Raw genomic sequence first — 16,796 nt, 5'->3', positions numbered from 1 at the left:
GTCCAACTCCTGCACCAAGGCCTTCAGTACTACATCTGAAAAAGCTTTGGAGCATGCTATCTAAACTGTTGTGCCATTTCTTCATGTTCTTGCTGCTTAGAATATCTTCCCCAGCCACTTACAGCATCTGCACCAGCCAGAATGCCCCTCCCCTTTAAGAGGTGCAGACTAGCCTTCGGTGCAGGCTAGCCTTCCATGAATTTGGACCTCTGCATTCAGCACTGTGCTGCACTGTATTTCATAAGTTAGCAGGCAGTGTGGAGTTTGCATGGTGCTTGCATCAGAAGGAATAGGCATGGGTTAATGATGTATCACAATCCCACACTCATTTTCAGATGCTTGCCAATTTTGCACCCCGCCCTCCCCGGCCCCTTTAATGTTCCATTCATTTAATTGAATTGACGCAAAATCAAGATTTCGGGCAACAGCCTATCAACCAGCAAGTACCATCATCAATATTTAAATACCTTATTGCTACTTTGTTTCATTAAAATATGTCTTTTACAGGGAAAGGCAAAAACAAGGAGCAGAACTCCTCATACAACAGGTAATAAAATCTGTTGCTTCATTTTTCCTGACCAATTTCCAAAAATCAAGTTCATTTTAGTGAGACTCTCTGACATGTTAAACTTAGGAGTAATTGTCTATTATTAATGTATTTTTTCCTACATTTGCCTTTTTGAAAAATTTTCAATTGAACTTGTCCTGTAGGGCTTTAGCAAAGCCTGTTGGCAAGAAAAGACAGCAAAGATAAATGAAGGAGCTGTGTGTGCCTTTTGAAAGAACATTGCAGATAAGACCTTAATTGTCTTTCTTGTCAAGTTCCTGTGGTCAAATTCCTTATTTTTTAAAGCAGTTTTTTTTTTTAAACTGTAAAAGCGTTGTCTCTTTTTAACTCTGAAAGAGGTCTCCCATCTGCCAATTTTGACCCTGTTTTTATTAACATACAAACTAAAATTTCCCGGATTTAGTTCTCAAGTTTTTCTACTGTACACTTCTCTTTGAATCTATTTTTCTCTTGCCTTTCAAACACCAATATGTATAAGACCTATTTTTATGTTCTATTTAAAGATACCTGCAATTGAAATGGGGTTTCTTTTTACTCAAGTATTGATAAGTGTCATTGGATTGCATAATAACCCAACATTCTCTTAGAAGTTTCAAAATTCCATATAATTCCATTGTATATATTTTTCATACATTTTCAAACGGTACAATCTATAACACAAGCATACTGGAAAATAGCATTAAACAGTAACATACAGAAATTGTGCATCTATACTCAGTCATGCCAACTGGCCCCAATCTGTCCATTACAATTTGTGTACTACAGTTGTTGTTGATATTCTATGCTGTGAAAAGATGAAACAGTATTTTATCATTGGCTTTGTCGACATAAGACTCAAACTTTCCAAAGCTATCCTCCTGAGGCTCCCAAGTTCCATCCTATATATTCTAGCTCTTCCAGCATTCCCCACCTGCATCCCATCCTGCATACACATTGCCATTATTCTTGGCAACCTTCACCTGTTTCTTATTCCTGGCTGTATTGATTTCAAAACTCTTATCTTCATCTCCAAATCCTTTAAGTGCCTTCATTCCTCTGCAGTCCCTTTCATTCACACCCTTGACTCTTCTAACTACTATCAATTGTGCATTTCCCCATTCCCTACACATTAAAGTTTTGACAGAGTGGCCAGTAATCTTTGACCACACTCTGGAATTCCCCTCCCTAAACTGCTTCATCTCTTCCTACTTTTAAAATCCATCTTAAAACCTATCTCTTTAACAGCATCTACAAATGAACAAGATAAAAATAGGAGGATTTTGTCATATAACCCATAAGCTTGTTTGCCATTCACTAAGACCATGGCTACATGTCTATATCAACTTGACTTCCCTGCCCCCATATTCTGTGATTTCCTTAATGCCCAAAAATCTAGAAATTTTGGTCTTGAATATACTCATCATTTGAGCCTCCACAACCTTTGGGTAAAGAACTCATAAAAGTTTCTACCCTCCTGAGTGTCAAAATTTTGTCTCATCTCAGTCCTAAATGGCCAACCCCTTATCATAAGACTATGAACCCTAGTTCTAGACTGTCCAGGAGAAACAGCCTCTAGATCTACCCTGACAAACCTTCTAACAATTTTATACATTGCAATATGATCACCTCTTATTCTTCTAAAACCCAAGAGAATATAGAACCATTCTCCTCATAGACAGCCATGTTATCCCCTGAAACAATCTGGTGTTGCACTAGATTGCACTTTGTTGCACTCCCTTTAAGTAAATTTTATCATTCCTTGGGTAAGGAGACCAAAACTGTACCCAACACTCCAGGGATGTTCTCACCAAGACCCTGTATAATTGCAGCAAGACTTCCTTACTCTTCTACTCCAACCCCCATACAACAAAGGCTAACATGGCATTTGCCTTCCTAATTGCTCACTGCACCTATAAAAAGAACCTTTTGTTGGAGATAATGGAATTTTTGTCCTTCCACCTTTTTGGCATTTCAATTTATTTAATCAAGCATTTATCTTTATAATTCATTTTGAAATTTCAGGCTGAGGAAGCCCAAAGGCAACAAGAACAAGCAACCATCCTGGAGGTTCAGAAGAAAGCAGTACAAAATAGCCAGCTGGAAAAGCAAGAGAACAGGCAAGTGGAGGAGATTCTGAGGCTTGAGAGAGAGATTGAAGAGCTTCAACGTCAAAAAGAGCAGCATGAATCAACACTCACCGAGAGGTCACTTATACAACTCCAGCAACTTCGAGATGAGGAGTTAAAGCGACTGGAAGATGAAGCGTGCAAAGCAGCTCAGGAGTTTTTGGAATCCCTGAACTTTGATGAAATTGACGAATGTGTCCGCAATATTGAAAGATCTCTTTCTGTTGACGGTAAATACATGTTGCATACCTCAACTGCACCAGACCCTGTTAGAAAGCCTATCTTTAATTTTAGCCAACCTTACCCTGAAGAAGAGGAAGATGAGGGCTTTGATGCCGATGATGATGCATTTAAGGACTCACCAAATCCTAGTGAGCATGGCCATTTTGATCAGCGTACTAGTGGAATCCGGACAAGTGATGACTCATCAGAAGAAGACCCTTACATGAATGATGCAATGGTGCCTATGATTGCAAGTGCTGAGAGTACTGCTTTGGTCATCACTGCTCCAGATCCTATAAGCCACAGCAAATTAACAAGCAATGATTCTACCTACTGCATACCTGAACAGGTAGATGATGGACAGGAAAAGTCTGTTGAGCTCATTCCTCCAGATGAAGAATCTGATTATGATCAGGATGATTATGAAGATGGAGCCATCACATCAGGCAGCAGTGTAGCCTTCTCAAATCCTCGCAGCAGCCAGTGGTCACCAGACTGTCCATATCGTTATTCTGTAGGGACCTACAATAGTTCTGGAGCATATAGATTAAGCTCAGAAGGGCCACAATCATCCGTGAGTAATTTATATAATCCTTCTCGAGCAGTGAATATGATCAGTCTCCTACCAATCAATCAAACCAGGAACCTAATTTTGAAAAACTTTTGACTGCATCACTGTCCCATTAATGATAGTGTTGAGATTTTATATGATCAGTCTCCTACCGATCAATCAAACCAGGAACCTAATTTTGAAAACTTTTGACTGCATCACTGTCCCATTAATGATAGTGTTGAGATTCTTTATTGTTGTTTTCAGTGAGCTTGTAGCTATTTTCATGGAGTCATACCTCTGCAGCTAATGTATATGATAATGATGTTGTGCACACCTACAAAATTCTGAAAAAGACAGAGTATCCAGCGCTGTACTGTAGAAGCCAGTTGCCAACCAAGGAGCAATAAGTTTCTGATTTAGTCAGGCCTCCACTCAAACAAAAGCACCAATTAGTGACTGGGAAGTATTTCAGGAATACCCTCCGGATTCCCTGGTGGTTCACTTGCAAGTGCTTGAAATTGATGGGGATTTATTATATTTCTACCCACCACAAATCCTTTGAGCCTGGTTGCCTCAGGACTTCCTCAACCTGCTTTAGCTATTATAAAGTATGATTCAGGTAGAAAGGTTAGCAATGAGTGTTTCATATAAACAAAGAGAATAGAAGCAGGAGTATGACATTGGGCCCTTCGAGTCTGCTCTGCCATTCGTTATGATCATGGCTGATCCTCTATCTTGACACCATACTCCCATTCTCTACATAAGCACATCATACAATCCTTGACAATGGTTGGCTTTGTTCTTATTGGGTTAGTTTTGTCTTTTGAAATTGCAAATGCAATTAAAGGATTGGAACAAGAGTAGGCCAATTAGCCAGTCAGATTTGTTCCATCATTCAATGAATCATAATTAATCTGTAACTGAACCCCCACATCCCTTAATACCTCTGGCTAACAAAAATCTAACAATCTCAGTTTTAAAATTAACAATTTATCCTAGCGTCAGTTGACATTTGTGGAGGAGAGTTGCAGAATTCCACCACCCTTTGCCTGAAGAAGTATTTCCTAATTTCATCCCTGTAAGGTCTGGCTCTGATTTTTTGACTATGCCGCTTTTCCTAGACTCCCAACTAGTGGAAAGAGTTTCTCCCAATCTACCCTATCTATTCTCCAAAACATCTTGAAAGTTTAGACCAAATTATCTTCTAAATTCAGTGGATCCTCAATTCAACCCTAGTAGCTGTGTTCATTGGGTCAGCACTGGTTCAGTTGGGAGCACTTTTGTCTCTGAAGCGGAAAGTTTGGGTTTAAATCCCATGTCATGGCTAGATCACAAACTAGTTTAGCATTTCAGTGCAGTACCGAGGGAGTACTGCACTGTCAGATTGTCAGTCTACTCTCTTAAGTAGACATAACTGAGAGCCCTATCTGCTCTCCCAAATAGAATATAACAAGATCACTGTTTTGAAGAAGACCAGGAGTATCCTTAGTGTTCCTGGCCAATATTTATCTGTCAACTGACGTCACTGAAATAGGCTGTTTGGTCATTGCTGTTTGTGGGAGTTTGCTATGTGCAGATTAGCTGCTGCATTTCCTATGTTACCACACTGATGACACTTGAGAGGTACTTCATTGACTGTAAAGTCTTAAATGATATCCAGTGGCCATGAAATTGCTATATAAATGCAAATCATTCTTTCTAGTATACTTAATCCCTCCTTGTAGCTTAACCCTTGGATTCTAGGTGTCATTCCAGTAAATCTACCCTGGACTCCCTCTGGTTAGTAGGCATCATTCCATCTGCAAGAGATGGTAGTAATACAGCATCAGAACTTTGTGATGTCAGATTAGATCATCTGCATTTCTTTTGATGGCTGAACAAGTTGATTCTGGAACAGCAAAATTTCTGCCTCTTGCTTTTGGGCCTTCCAGTGATGTGGTCCCAGAGCTGCTCACAGTACTCCAGATGTCCTCTAAGCAATATGTTGTGTAGCTGAAGCATGACTTTTTTTTACCCAGTTGCATTCTATTCCTCTAGATATAAAGAATGGTATTCCATTGGTCTTTTTGGTCTCTTTCTGTACCTGTTCATGTCATTTTAAAGATCTGTATACTGGACCACCAGACCTCTTTGGACTTCCATTCTTTCTAGTTTTTCACCATTTGGAAAGTGCCCCATTGTATTCTTTTTAGGTCCAAAGTAGTAGACTTCACATTTTCTTTCTTTGAAATCCATTTGCCACAACCTTTGCCCATCCACTTAATCTAACTCTAAGTTTATGATTTTTGTTTCTATCTGCACTGTTTTCAATGCTGTCTATCTTTGTGCCATTGACAATTTTAGATATGTAGCTTTCTATCCCATCATCTAAGTTGTTAATGAATACAATGAATAGTTGAGGTTTCCTTAACGAACACCACTAGTCGATATTTCTGCTGATGATGCTAAGCTATTTTTCATTAGGGAACTGTCTAGTGTAGGTTGAAGGATGGCAGAAGACCCTAGTGTACCTATCACCCAGGTAGAAGGCTCTTAAATGGGAGCTTGCAAAAGGAAAAATTAGTAATATGTAGGCCTGGAAAACAAACTGAAGTAATTTGAAAATTAAAGTTTTATTGAAAAATCACCTTTTTTCCCCAAGAGGCCTTCTTGGCCCTCCATGCTGGTTGTGTGTTTAAGTTAATCTCTTCAGAAAATGCTGAGTGAATATTTTATATATACGTTTTTCTCTATGGGTGAGTATTGAATTTTTTACCACTATATCAGATCCTGCATTCTGGCTCTGATCAGATATGGGATTGGAATTCACTGAGGTCAGTTTGGAAATATTCTAACATTTAAAATGGATCAAAAAAGCTTTAATCAGTGAGAGTATAATCCTGGCTAAAAAGAGTTGAGGAGAATTAAATTGGATCATCACATACTATACACATTGCTCTGGGAGTTTTGTATTCATGATCTGTGCAAGAACAGCAGTGGTTTGCTTTGACAATGCAGACAGCAGCTCTGGCTCCTCTTGGCTAATCTCACTTTAACAGAGTCAGACACTTCTATCCCAGGTACTTGTAACATCATCCCAACCCAACCACTTCGAGGTGAGGGGTCCCTATGCTGCAGTATCTAGTCTGAAATGCATTTTCTTAGTGTTACCTTTAACAGGCGAGTACAAGTAAAAAAATATATATAGTTTTAAGAACTTTTGTCATTATCATCTATCATTAACAATTTATTTACCTTCATTGTAGTTTGAAGAAAGTGATGATGATTTGGATTCTCGATTTGACACTGACGAAGAGCTGGCTTACCGACGAGATTCTGTTTACAGCTGCGTCAGTCTGCCATATTTTCACAGTTTCCTGTTCATGAAAGGTAAGATCAACTTTGTCAATAGTGATGCTGCTTATGTCTAGTTTGGCTCAGCCATGGATTCACGCCCCATTCCAGCATCTTGGGCACATTTTAAGTCAGAGTTGGGGGTGGGTGGGGGGTTAGCGGAGGGTTACAGCAGAGGTCAGTTGGAACCAGGCTTACCAACATTAGACCCAGGTTTAATTAAAATGGTTAGGCCTGAATCCTGCCTGAGCCTGGAAGAGCTGACTGGTGTGAATGGAGTCAGCATGATAGAAGGTTGCCACAGGTGCCTGACAGAATGAACCCCTAGCCGTCAGGTAACTGGACCGAGGTGGCTGTCATCGGTGCTGGGCTGTTGAAGCTGTCTCTTATGGATAGACTGTTATATCAAGGTCTTGTCTGCACTCTTGGATTAATGTTAAAGACCCCCCCCTTAACAATTTGAAGAAGAGCAGAGATGTTCTTAACCTAGCCAATATCATTAAAACAGACCAGCATGTTATTTATCACTGCTGTTTCTGGGATTTCATTAATTCAGAGTGGCTTCTGTATTTTAATGGATTGTAACAGCAACTACAAAATTATTGAAATGTTTTTGAAGTGATGTGTCAGGTATGACTCAGTCAGGGTCAGAAAGTTGTGGGTTCAAGTCCCACTCTAGGACTTGATCACAAAAACCAAGACTGACACTGTAATGCAGTGCTATCTTTCAGTTGGGATGTTAAACCAAGACCCAATATGTCCTCTCAAATGTATGTAAAAGATCCCATGGCATATCTCAAAGAAGAGCAGCATAATTATCCCGGGGCATATTCCCTGAATCACCATTGTTAAAACATATTATCTGATCATTATCACATTCGTGTTTATGGGACGTTGCTGTCTGCTAATTGGCTGCCATGTTTTGTACATTGCAACAGTGACCACACTTTAAAAGTGCTTAATTTGCATAAAGCACTTTGGAACATAATGTAGTCACAAAAGGCACTTATAAATGCAAGCTCTTCTGGGGCTGTTCTAACGATGTGAATCATAGAATGGTTCCAGCACAGAAGAAGACGATTCAGCCGGTCACGTCCATGTTAGCTCTCTGTAAGACCAACTCACCTAGTGTCACTCCCTCTAGCAAGTTTTTTCTCTTCAGATAACCATCTAAGATCTTGACTGATGTTGCCTCCACCACACTCTTGGGCAGCATATTCCAGATCCTAACCACTCGCTGCGTATGTTTTTTTCCTCATGTCACCATAGCTGATTTTGCCAATCACCTTAAATCAGTGTTCTCTGGTTCTCAATCCCTCTGCAAACAGAAACAGTGGCCAGGATTTTCCAGCCCCGTCGTGGGCGGGACCCGCTGTGGGCGAGGCAGCGCCCCAGCCAGAAGTCCATTGACTTGCGACAGGACTGGAAGATCTTGGCAGTGGGCAGGTGCAGAAAATCCCGCCCAGTTTCTCCCTATGAACTCTGTGCAGATCCTTCATGATTTTTAATATCTCTATCAAATTGCCTCTTAATTTTCTCCCAAGGAGAACAGGCTCAGCTTCTCAATCTATCCACGTAACTGAAGTTCCTCAGCCATGGAACCATTCTGCACCCTCTATAATGTCTTCACATCCTCCTTAAAGTGTGGTGCCCAAAACTAGACAAAATACTCCAGTTGAGATTGAACCAGTGTTTTATATGGTTTCATCACATTCTGTATTTATAAAGCCCTGCAGCCCCTATGTTTTATTAATCACTTTCTCAACCTGCCTGTCACCTTCAGTGATTTGTGCACATATATCCATAGGTCCCTCTACTCCTGCAGCCCCTTTAGAATTGTACCCTTTATTTTGTATTGCCTGTGCTCGTTCTTCATACTGAAAGGTATCATTTCAAGCTGCTCTGCATTAAATTTCATCTGCCACTTGTCCACTCATCCTACCAACCTGCCTGTGTCATTTTGAAGATTGACAACTTTCCTCACCGTTCACAATACTACCAAGTTTTGTGTCATCCACAATTTTGAAATTGTGTTCTGTACACCCAAGTTTGGTCAATATATATCAAGAAAAACACTGGTCCTAAAACTGACCCCTGGGGAACCCAACTATACCTTCTAGTCTGAAAAGCTGTTTTGCTTTCTCTCAATTTCATACCCGTGCTTCTACTGTTGCTTTATTCCATGAGCTCTAACTTTGCTGACAAGCCTTGTGGCACTTTGTGATCTTTTGGAAGACCATGTACACCACATCAACAGCATTACCCTCATCCAGCCACTCTGTTACCTCATGAAAATCTCAGGCAAGTTAGTTAAACATGATTTGTCCTTAATAAATTTGTGCTGGCTTTCCTCAATTAATCTGCATTTGTCCAAGTGACTGCTGATTTTGTACCAAATTAATCTTTCTAATTGTTTCCCCACCACCGAGGTTAACTGGTCAGCAGTTGCTGGACTTAGCCTTGCACCCTTTTTTGATCAAGGGTGTAACATTTGCAATTCTCTAGTCCTCTGGCACTATCCCTGTATCTAAGCTAGATCATAAAATTATGGCCAGTGCTTCTGCAATATTCAGCTTATTTCTTTAATATCCTTAGATGCAACTTATCAGGTCCTGGTGACTTACCAGCTTTAAGTACAGCCAGCCTATCTACTTTATCTACTTTCAACTGATCCTGTGTCTTAACTATCTTTTCTTTCATTTGGACTTGGGCAGCATCTTCTTCTTTGGTAAAGATAGATGCAAAGCACTTGTTTAATACCTGACCTTGTGACCTGTCTCCATGTAGGAATCCCCTTTTACATCCATATTCGGCTCGACTTCTCCTTTACCCCCCTCCAAGTGCCTATTGAAAATCTTTTGGATTCTCTTTTATGTTAGCTGCCAGTCTCTAAGATCATAACTTCTCAAGAAATAGGAGCAGGAGTAGGCCATTTGGCCCATTGAGCCTGCTCTGCATTCATGGCTGACCTAATTGTGACCTTGGCTCCATATTCTTGTCTGCCCTCCATAACCCTTGACTCCCTTGTCAATCAGAAATTTGTCCAGCTCTGCCTTGAATATATTCAATGACCCAGCCTTCCCTTCTCTCTGGAGAAGAGAACTCCAAAAACCTAATGACCTTTTGAGAGAAGAAATTCCTCCACTCCTCCATCTTAAATAAGGGACCCTATATTTTTAAACCATGTCCCCGAGTTCTAGATTCCCCCATAAGGAGAAACATCCTTATCAGCATTCACCCTGTCGTGCCCCCTCAGAATATTATATGGTTCAATAAGATCACTAAATCACAGAATTGTTACAGCACAGAAAGAGGCCATTCAGCCTGTGCTCATTCTGTAAAGGAGCAATTTATCTAGTGCCACTCCCCTGCCTTCTCTCCTTGGCCCTGCACATTCTTTCATTTCAGATAACAATCCAACTACCTCTTGAATGCCTTGATTGAACATGCCGCCATCATACTAGCTAGCATAACCTCCTTGCTTTTATAGTCTGTGCCCCTACTAATAAAGCCAAGGATGCTGTTGCTCTATTAACCGCTCTCTGCCACCTTCGATGATTTATACATATTTACACCCAGGTCCATTTGCCCTTGCATCCCCTTTAGATTTATACCGCATATTTATATTGTGTCTCCACGTTCTTCCTAACAAAATTAATCTCTCCACACCTCTCCAAAACTGTGCACAAAACTCCAGGTGTGGTCTTTTTTTTTAATCGTTCATGGATGTGTGTCACTGGCTAAGCCAGCATTTATTGCCCATCCCTAATTGCCCTTGAGAAGGTGGTGGTGAGCTGCCTTTTTGAACAGCTGCAGTCCCTGTGGTGTAGGTACATCCACAGTGCTATTAGGAAGGGAGTTCCAAGATTTTGACCCAGTGACAGTGAAAGAATGGTGATATAGTTCCAATCAGGATGGTGAATGGATTGAAGGGGAACTTCCAGGAGGTGGTGTTCCCATGTCTATGCTGCCCTTGTCCTTTTAGAGGGTAGTGGTCGTGGATTTGGAAGGTGCTGTTTAAGGAGGCTTGGTGATTCCTGCAGTGCATCTTGTAGATGGTACACACTGCTGCTACTGTGCATCGGTGGTGGAGGGAGCGAGTGTTTGTGGATGGGATGCCAATCAAGCAGACTGCTTTGAGCTGTGTGATGTCAAGCTTCTTGAGTGACACCATGAACTCTTACCTTGTGCAGTAACCTTTTATGTGGCACTTCTTGAATGCCTTTTGGAAATCCAAATACACTACATCGACTGGTAGCCCTTTATCCACTCTGCTTGTTAATCCTAAAGGAACTGCTTCATTGACTCTGTCTTTCTCAATAGAACATACCTTTGTTGAGAGTTATGAAATACCTCATCAAATGTCTATCACTGCTTATCTACCATATTACCTTTTAATCTATTTTCCCAATCCACTTTAGCCAACTCTGTCGTCATAACCTTCTAATTGCCTTCATTTAAGCTTAAGTTTCCAACCCATATTTCTCACCTTCAAAATGAATGTGAAATGCCATCATGTTATGATCGCTCTTGCCTAGAGAATCCTTTACTGTGAGGTTATTAATTAATCCTGTCTCATTACATGTTACAAGGTCTAAAATATACTGTTCCCTGGTTGTTTCCAGAATGCATTGTTCTAAGAAACTGAACCAAATATACTCATTCTTTAGGTTGCATTTGCCAATTTGATTTGTCTGATCTATAAGAAGATTAAAACCTCCCATGATTATTGCAGTATCTTTCTTACAAGCCCCCATTCTTCCTTGATTTGTACTCTGTCCTACAGTGTGGCTATTGTCAGGGGGTGTATAAATTACTCCTACCAGTGAATTTTTCTCTTTGCTATTTCTTATCGCTACCCAAACTGATCCTACATCTTGATCCTCTGAACTAAGATAATTTCTCACTACTGTTCTTGTCCTTTATCAACAGAGCTACCCCACCTTCCACTCCTTCTGAAATGTTAAATTCCCTTTAATATTTAAGTCCAAGCCATGATCACTTTGCAACCAGGACTCTGTAATGTCAAGCATATCATGCTCATTCATTTCTATTTGTGCTATCAATTCAGCCATCTTGTTTGGATGCTGCCTGCATTCAGATAAACAAAGAACAAAGAAAAGTACAGCAAAGGAACAGACTCTTCGGCCCTCCAAGCCTGCGCCGATCATATTGCCCGTCAGCTAAAACATTTTGCACTTCCGGGGTCTGTATCCCTCTATTCCCATCCTATTCATGTATTTGTCAAGCTGCCTCTTAAACACCACTATCGTACCTACTTCCACCACCTCCTCTGGCAGCGAATTCCAGACACTCACCACCCTCTGCGTAAAAAACTTGCCCCGCACATCTCCTCTATAGTTTTCTCCTCTCACCTTAAATCTATGTCCCCTAGTAATTAACTCTTCCACCCTGGGAAAAAGCTTCTGACTATCTACTCTGTCCATGCCACTCAGTTTTGTAAACTTCTATCAAGTCGCCCTTCAATCTCCGTCGCTCTAATGAGAACAATCCGAGTTTCTCCAACCTCTCCTCATAGCTAATAACCTCCAGACCAGGCAGCATCCTGGTAAACCTCCTCTGCACCCTCTCCAACGCCTCCATATCCTTCTGGTAATGTGGCGACCAGAAAAGGAGCCTTTAATTTTGTCTTTTAACCATTTTTTCCCTGTTCTGACCTTATTTGTTAGTGCAGTCCTACTTTTGTATGCTGTGTCCCTCTCTGTCACACTCTGGCTATCATTACTTGTATTGCTACCCTGCACTATTGCCTTGTCCTTCCATTTCAACTTTCAAAATCCCCCCTCACTTGGAATTGTCCCGCCACCTCTCCCCAACTAAATAGTTTAAAGTCCTCTGTTTATGCAATACGCCAGGACAGTTATCCCAACGCGGTTCAGGTGAAGGCCATCCCAATGGAACAAACCCCTTTTTTGCCAGTACTAATGTCAGTGCCTCATGAATAGAAACCCATTTCCCCCACACCAAAATTTGAGCCACACATTCAACTCTATGATCTTATTTTTTTGCCAATTTGCTTGTGGCTCCATGAGTAATCCAGAAATTATTACCTTAGTGGTTCTGCCTGTTCATTTAGTTCCTAGCTGCTCATATTCCCTCAGCAGGACCTCTTTCTTAGTCCTACTTATGTTGTTGGTACCCACATGGATCATGACAACTGTATCCTTCTCCTCCCACGCCAAGTTCCTCTACAGCCCCGTGGAGATATCTTAATCCTGATACTGGGCAGGCAGCAGCCTTTGGGTACTCATACTCTCGGCTGCAGAGAACTGTGTCAATCCCCGTAACTATACTGTTCCCTACTACAACTACAGTCCTGTTTATTCCCCCCACTTGAATGGCCTCCTTCATCACTTGCCATGGTCAGTTTGCTCATCCTCCCTACAGTCCCTGTCTCATCCACACAAGCTGCAAGAACATCAAACCTGTTGAATTATTGCAAGGGCTGGGTCTCCTGCATTGCTACTATCTGGATCCCATATGTGCCTCACTTGCAGTCATACCCTCCTGATCCTGAAAGTGGACCAAATCTGAAGTATCTAACCTAAGGGGTGTGATTGCCTCCTGGAACAGTGTCCAGGTAACTTGCCCCCTCCCTGATGCATCACAGTGTTTGAAACTCGTACTTCAGTTAATCAGCTCTCAGGTGAAGTTCCTCAAGCTGCAGACAGTTATTACAGATGTGGTTGCTGTGGATCACAAATGTATCCACTAGCTATAACACATCACCTGCCCTGCCATCTTTATTTTGTTTGATTTAACTAATTAGGTTTCGCATTCAGAAACATTACTTAACAATTTTCCATAGTTATGTTATGAACTTTAACTAGTGATGCTATAATTTTATACAATACTTATGTCTCTCCAGTACCAGTTTAAACTACTGTCCCAGTTTAGAGAGAGAAGAAAAAAATCTTAAAATGCACCAATCACCTACCTGCTCAATTAATTAAGATCTCCAGGCTTTGGCTCTCAGGTATCCCTATTTTTGGCCCTCTCTCCTGGACCACTCCTTTTTGTACAAAAACCAGGCAGCACCTCCTCCCTCTATGTTCCAAATTCCCTCATTTACCAAATTTCCAGAGTTAAGCACTCAGCCTCATTGCAATCAGAGAAAACTGTACCTTTGTATTCAGTTATACATTCCTTTCTGGTGCAAAAACACAACAGGAAAAGTGGCCCAACCATGGCTAACACAAGGATAGTACTAGGTCCAAAGAGGAATCATATGAAGTTGCTAGAAAAAGCAGCAAGCCTGAGGATTGGGAGCAGTTTAGAATTCAATGGTGGACCAAGAGATTGATTAAGAGGGGAAAAACAGAGTATGGGAGTAAATTTACTAGGAACATAAAAGTGGACTGTAAAAGCTTCTATAAGTATATAAAAATAAAAAGATTAGTGAAGACAAATGTAGGTCCCTTACAATCCAAAACGGGATAATTTATAATAGAGAACAAGGAAATGGCAGAGGAATTAAACAATTACATTAGTTCTGCCTTCATGCAGGAAGACACAAATAACTTCCCAGAAATACTAGGGAACCAAGGGTCTAGTGAGAAGGAGGAATTTAAGGAAATTAGTATTACTAAAATAATAGTGCTGGAGAAATTAATGGGATTGGAAGCCAAAAAATCCCCCGGGGCCTGATCATCTACACCCCAGAGCACTAAAGAAGGTGGCCATAGAAATAGTGGATGTGTTGGTTGGCATCTTCCAAAATTCTGTAGATTCTGGAACAGTCCTGGCAGGCTGGAGGGTGTCAAATGTAACCCCAATATTTAAAAATAGGAGGGAGAAAACAGAGTTACAAACCAGTTAGCCTAACATCAGTAGTAGGGCAAATGCTAGAGTATATTACAAAGGATGTGATAACAGGGTACTTAGTAAAGATCAACAGGATTAGACAAAGTCAACATGGATTTATGAAAGGTAAATTATGTTTGACAAACCTGGAGTTTTTTGAGGTTCTAAATAGTAGAATAGATAAGGAAGAACCAGTGGATGTGATGTATTTGGATTTTCAGAAAGCTTTTGATAAAGTCCCATATAAGAGGTTAGTGTGAAAAATTAAAGCACATTGAATTGGGGACAATATATTGGCATGGATTGAGAATTGGTTAGCAGACAGGAGACAGAGTAGGAATAAATGGGTCTTTTTGGAGTGACAGGTGGTGACTCATGGGGTGCTGCAGGGATCAGTGCTTGGGCCCCAGCTAGTCACAATATATATCAATGATTTGGATGAGGGTACCAAATGTAATATTTCCAAGTTTGCTGATAACACAGAACTTGGGAATGTGAGTGTTGAGAAGGGTGTTAAGAGGCTTCAAGGTGATTTAGACAGGTTGAGTGAGTAGGCAAATACATGACAGATGCAGTATAACATGGATAAGTGTGAAGTTATCCACTTTGGTAGGAAAAGCAGAATGGCAGAGTATTATTTAAATGGTGATAGATTGGGAAATGTTGATGTACAAAGGGACCTGGGTGTCCTTGTGCACCAATCACTGAAAGCAAACATGCAGGTGCAGCAAACATTTAAGGTAAATGGCGTGTTGGCCTTCATTGTGAGAGAACTTCAGTACAAAAGCAAGGATGTCTTACTGCAACTGTACAGGGCCTTGGTGAGACCACACCTGGAGTATTGTGTGCAGTTTTGGTCTCCTTACGTAAGAAACGATATACTTGCCATAGAGGGAGCATAGCGAAGGTTCACCAGACTGATTCCTGGGATGGCAGGATCGTTGTATGAGGAGAGATTAGGTCGACTACGCCTGTATTCACTGGAGTTTAGAAGAATGAGAGGGGATCATTGAAACGTACAAGATTCTGACAAGGATGGACAGAATGAATGCAGGGATTATGTTTCCTGTGGCTGTGGGGTCAAGAATAAGGGCCACAGTCTCAGGATACGGGGTAGGCCATTCAGGACTGAGATGAGGAGAAACCTCTTCACTCAGAGGGTGGTGGCCTATGGAATTCTCTACCACAGAGGGCTGTGGTAGCCAAGTCACTGAACATTTTCAAGAAGGAAATAGATTTCTAGGTTCTAAAGGTATCAAGGGAGTATGGCGTTGAGATAGAGGATCAGCCATGATCATATTGAATGGTGGAGCAGGCTCGAAGGACCGAATGACCTACTCTTCCTATTTTCTGTTAATGACTTAATTTTAGGTCTCATCCTTGCTTTCAAATGTCTCCATGACCTCACCCCTTCCCTATCTCTAACCTGCAGAAACTTTACAAACCTCTCTGACCTCTGTCCTTCTCCAATTCTGGCCTCTTGCGCATTCCTAATTGTTATTGTTCCACTATTAGTAGGCCACCTTTAGCTGCCTAAACTCTGCAATCCCCTTCCTAAACCTCTTTGCTTAAGATGTTCCAGTATACCTCTTTGACCAAGCCTTTGGTCACCTGCCCTGATATTTTATGAGGTTTAAATCAAATGTGAAGCATTTTAGGATGTTTTGCTACATTAAAAGTGTTACATAAATGAAAGTTGTTGTCCACACTAAAATTACAGAATATTAAGTGTATTCGAGTTTACTATAATCCTCTGAGAAGTTGTACCTTTTTGTTGAAGATGAAGATTTTCTATTTCTTGGTTTTGGGTCAACTCATTCACAAAGACTCTCAATAAGTTCATGCATTTGTTTCTTAGGAGGCCTGATGAACACATGGAAACGCCGATGGTGTGTTTTAAAGGATGAAACATTCATGTGGTTCCGTTCAAAACAAGAAGCCTTAAAGCTGGGATGGTTGCACAAGAAAGGTGGTGGCACATCAACCTTATCAAGACGCAACTGGAAAAGGCGCTGGTTTGTTCTACGAGAGAGCAAGCTAATGTATTTTGAGAGTGACAGTGAAGAAAAGCTAAAAGGGACCATTGATATCAGATCTGCAAGGTAATGTTCACCTTAATGAAGCCGTGCTGTTAAAGCTGCTTGGTAACAATGTGCAATAACTGACCTTGCATGACCTGTTTTTCTGCACG

At 41.0% G+C, this 16,796-nt stretch overlaps 1 protein-coding gene across 4 annotated transcripts in view; it reads left to right on the top strand.

The window, feature by feature from the left end:
• Positions 1 to 16,796, top strand: part of myo10 (myosin X) — a 370,178-nt gene that overhangs the window by 273,060 nt on the left and 80,322 nt on the right. For all 4 annotated transcript variants that reach the window (XM_041183612.1, XM_041183615.1, XM_041183613.1 and 1 more), the window contains exons 24-27: positions 508 to 547; positions 2,570 to 3,469; positions 6,694 to 6,817; positions 16,464 to 16,707. In XM_041183612.1, coding sequence (XP_041039546.1) covers positions 508 to 547; positions 2,570 to 3,469; positions 6,694 to 6,817; positions 16,464 to 16,707 — 1,308 coding nt within the window. The remainder of the gene's footprint in view (positions 1 to 507; positions 548 to 2,569; positions 3,470 to 6,693; positions 6,818 to 16,463; positions 16,708 to 16,796) is intronic.

Source organism: Carcharodon carcharias, chromosome 3, assembly GCF_017639515.1.
Source record: "Carcharodon carcharias isolate sCarCar2 chromosome 3, sCarCar2.pri, whole genome shotgun sequence".
NCBI classification, from domain to species: domain Eukaryota; kingdom Metazoa; phylum Chordata; class Chondrichthyes; order Lamniformes; family Lamnidae; genus Carcharodon; species Carcharodon carcharias.
Note: the sequence above shows the minus strand (reverse complement) of the source record. Positions and strands in the feature narration are given on the sequence as shown.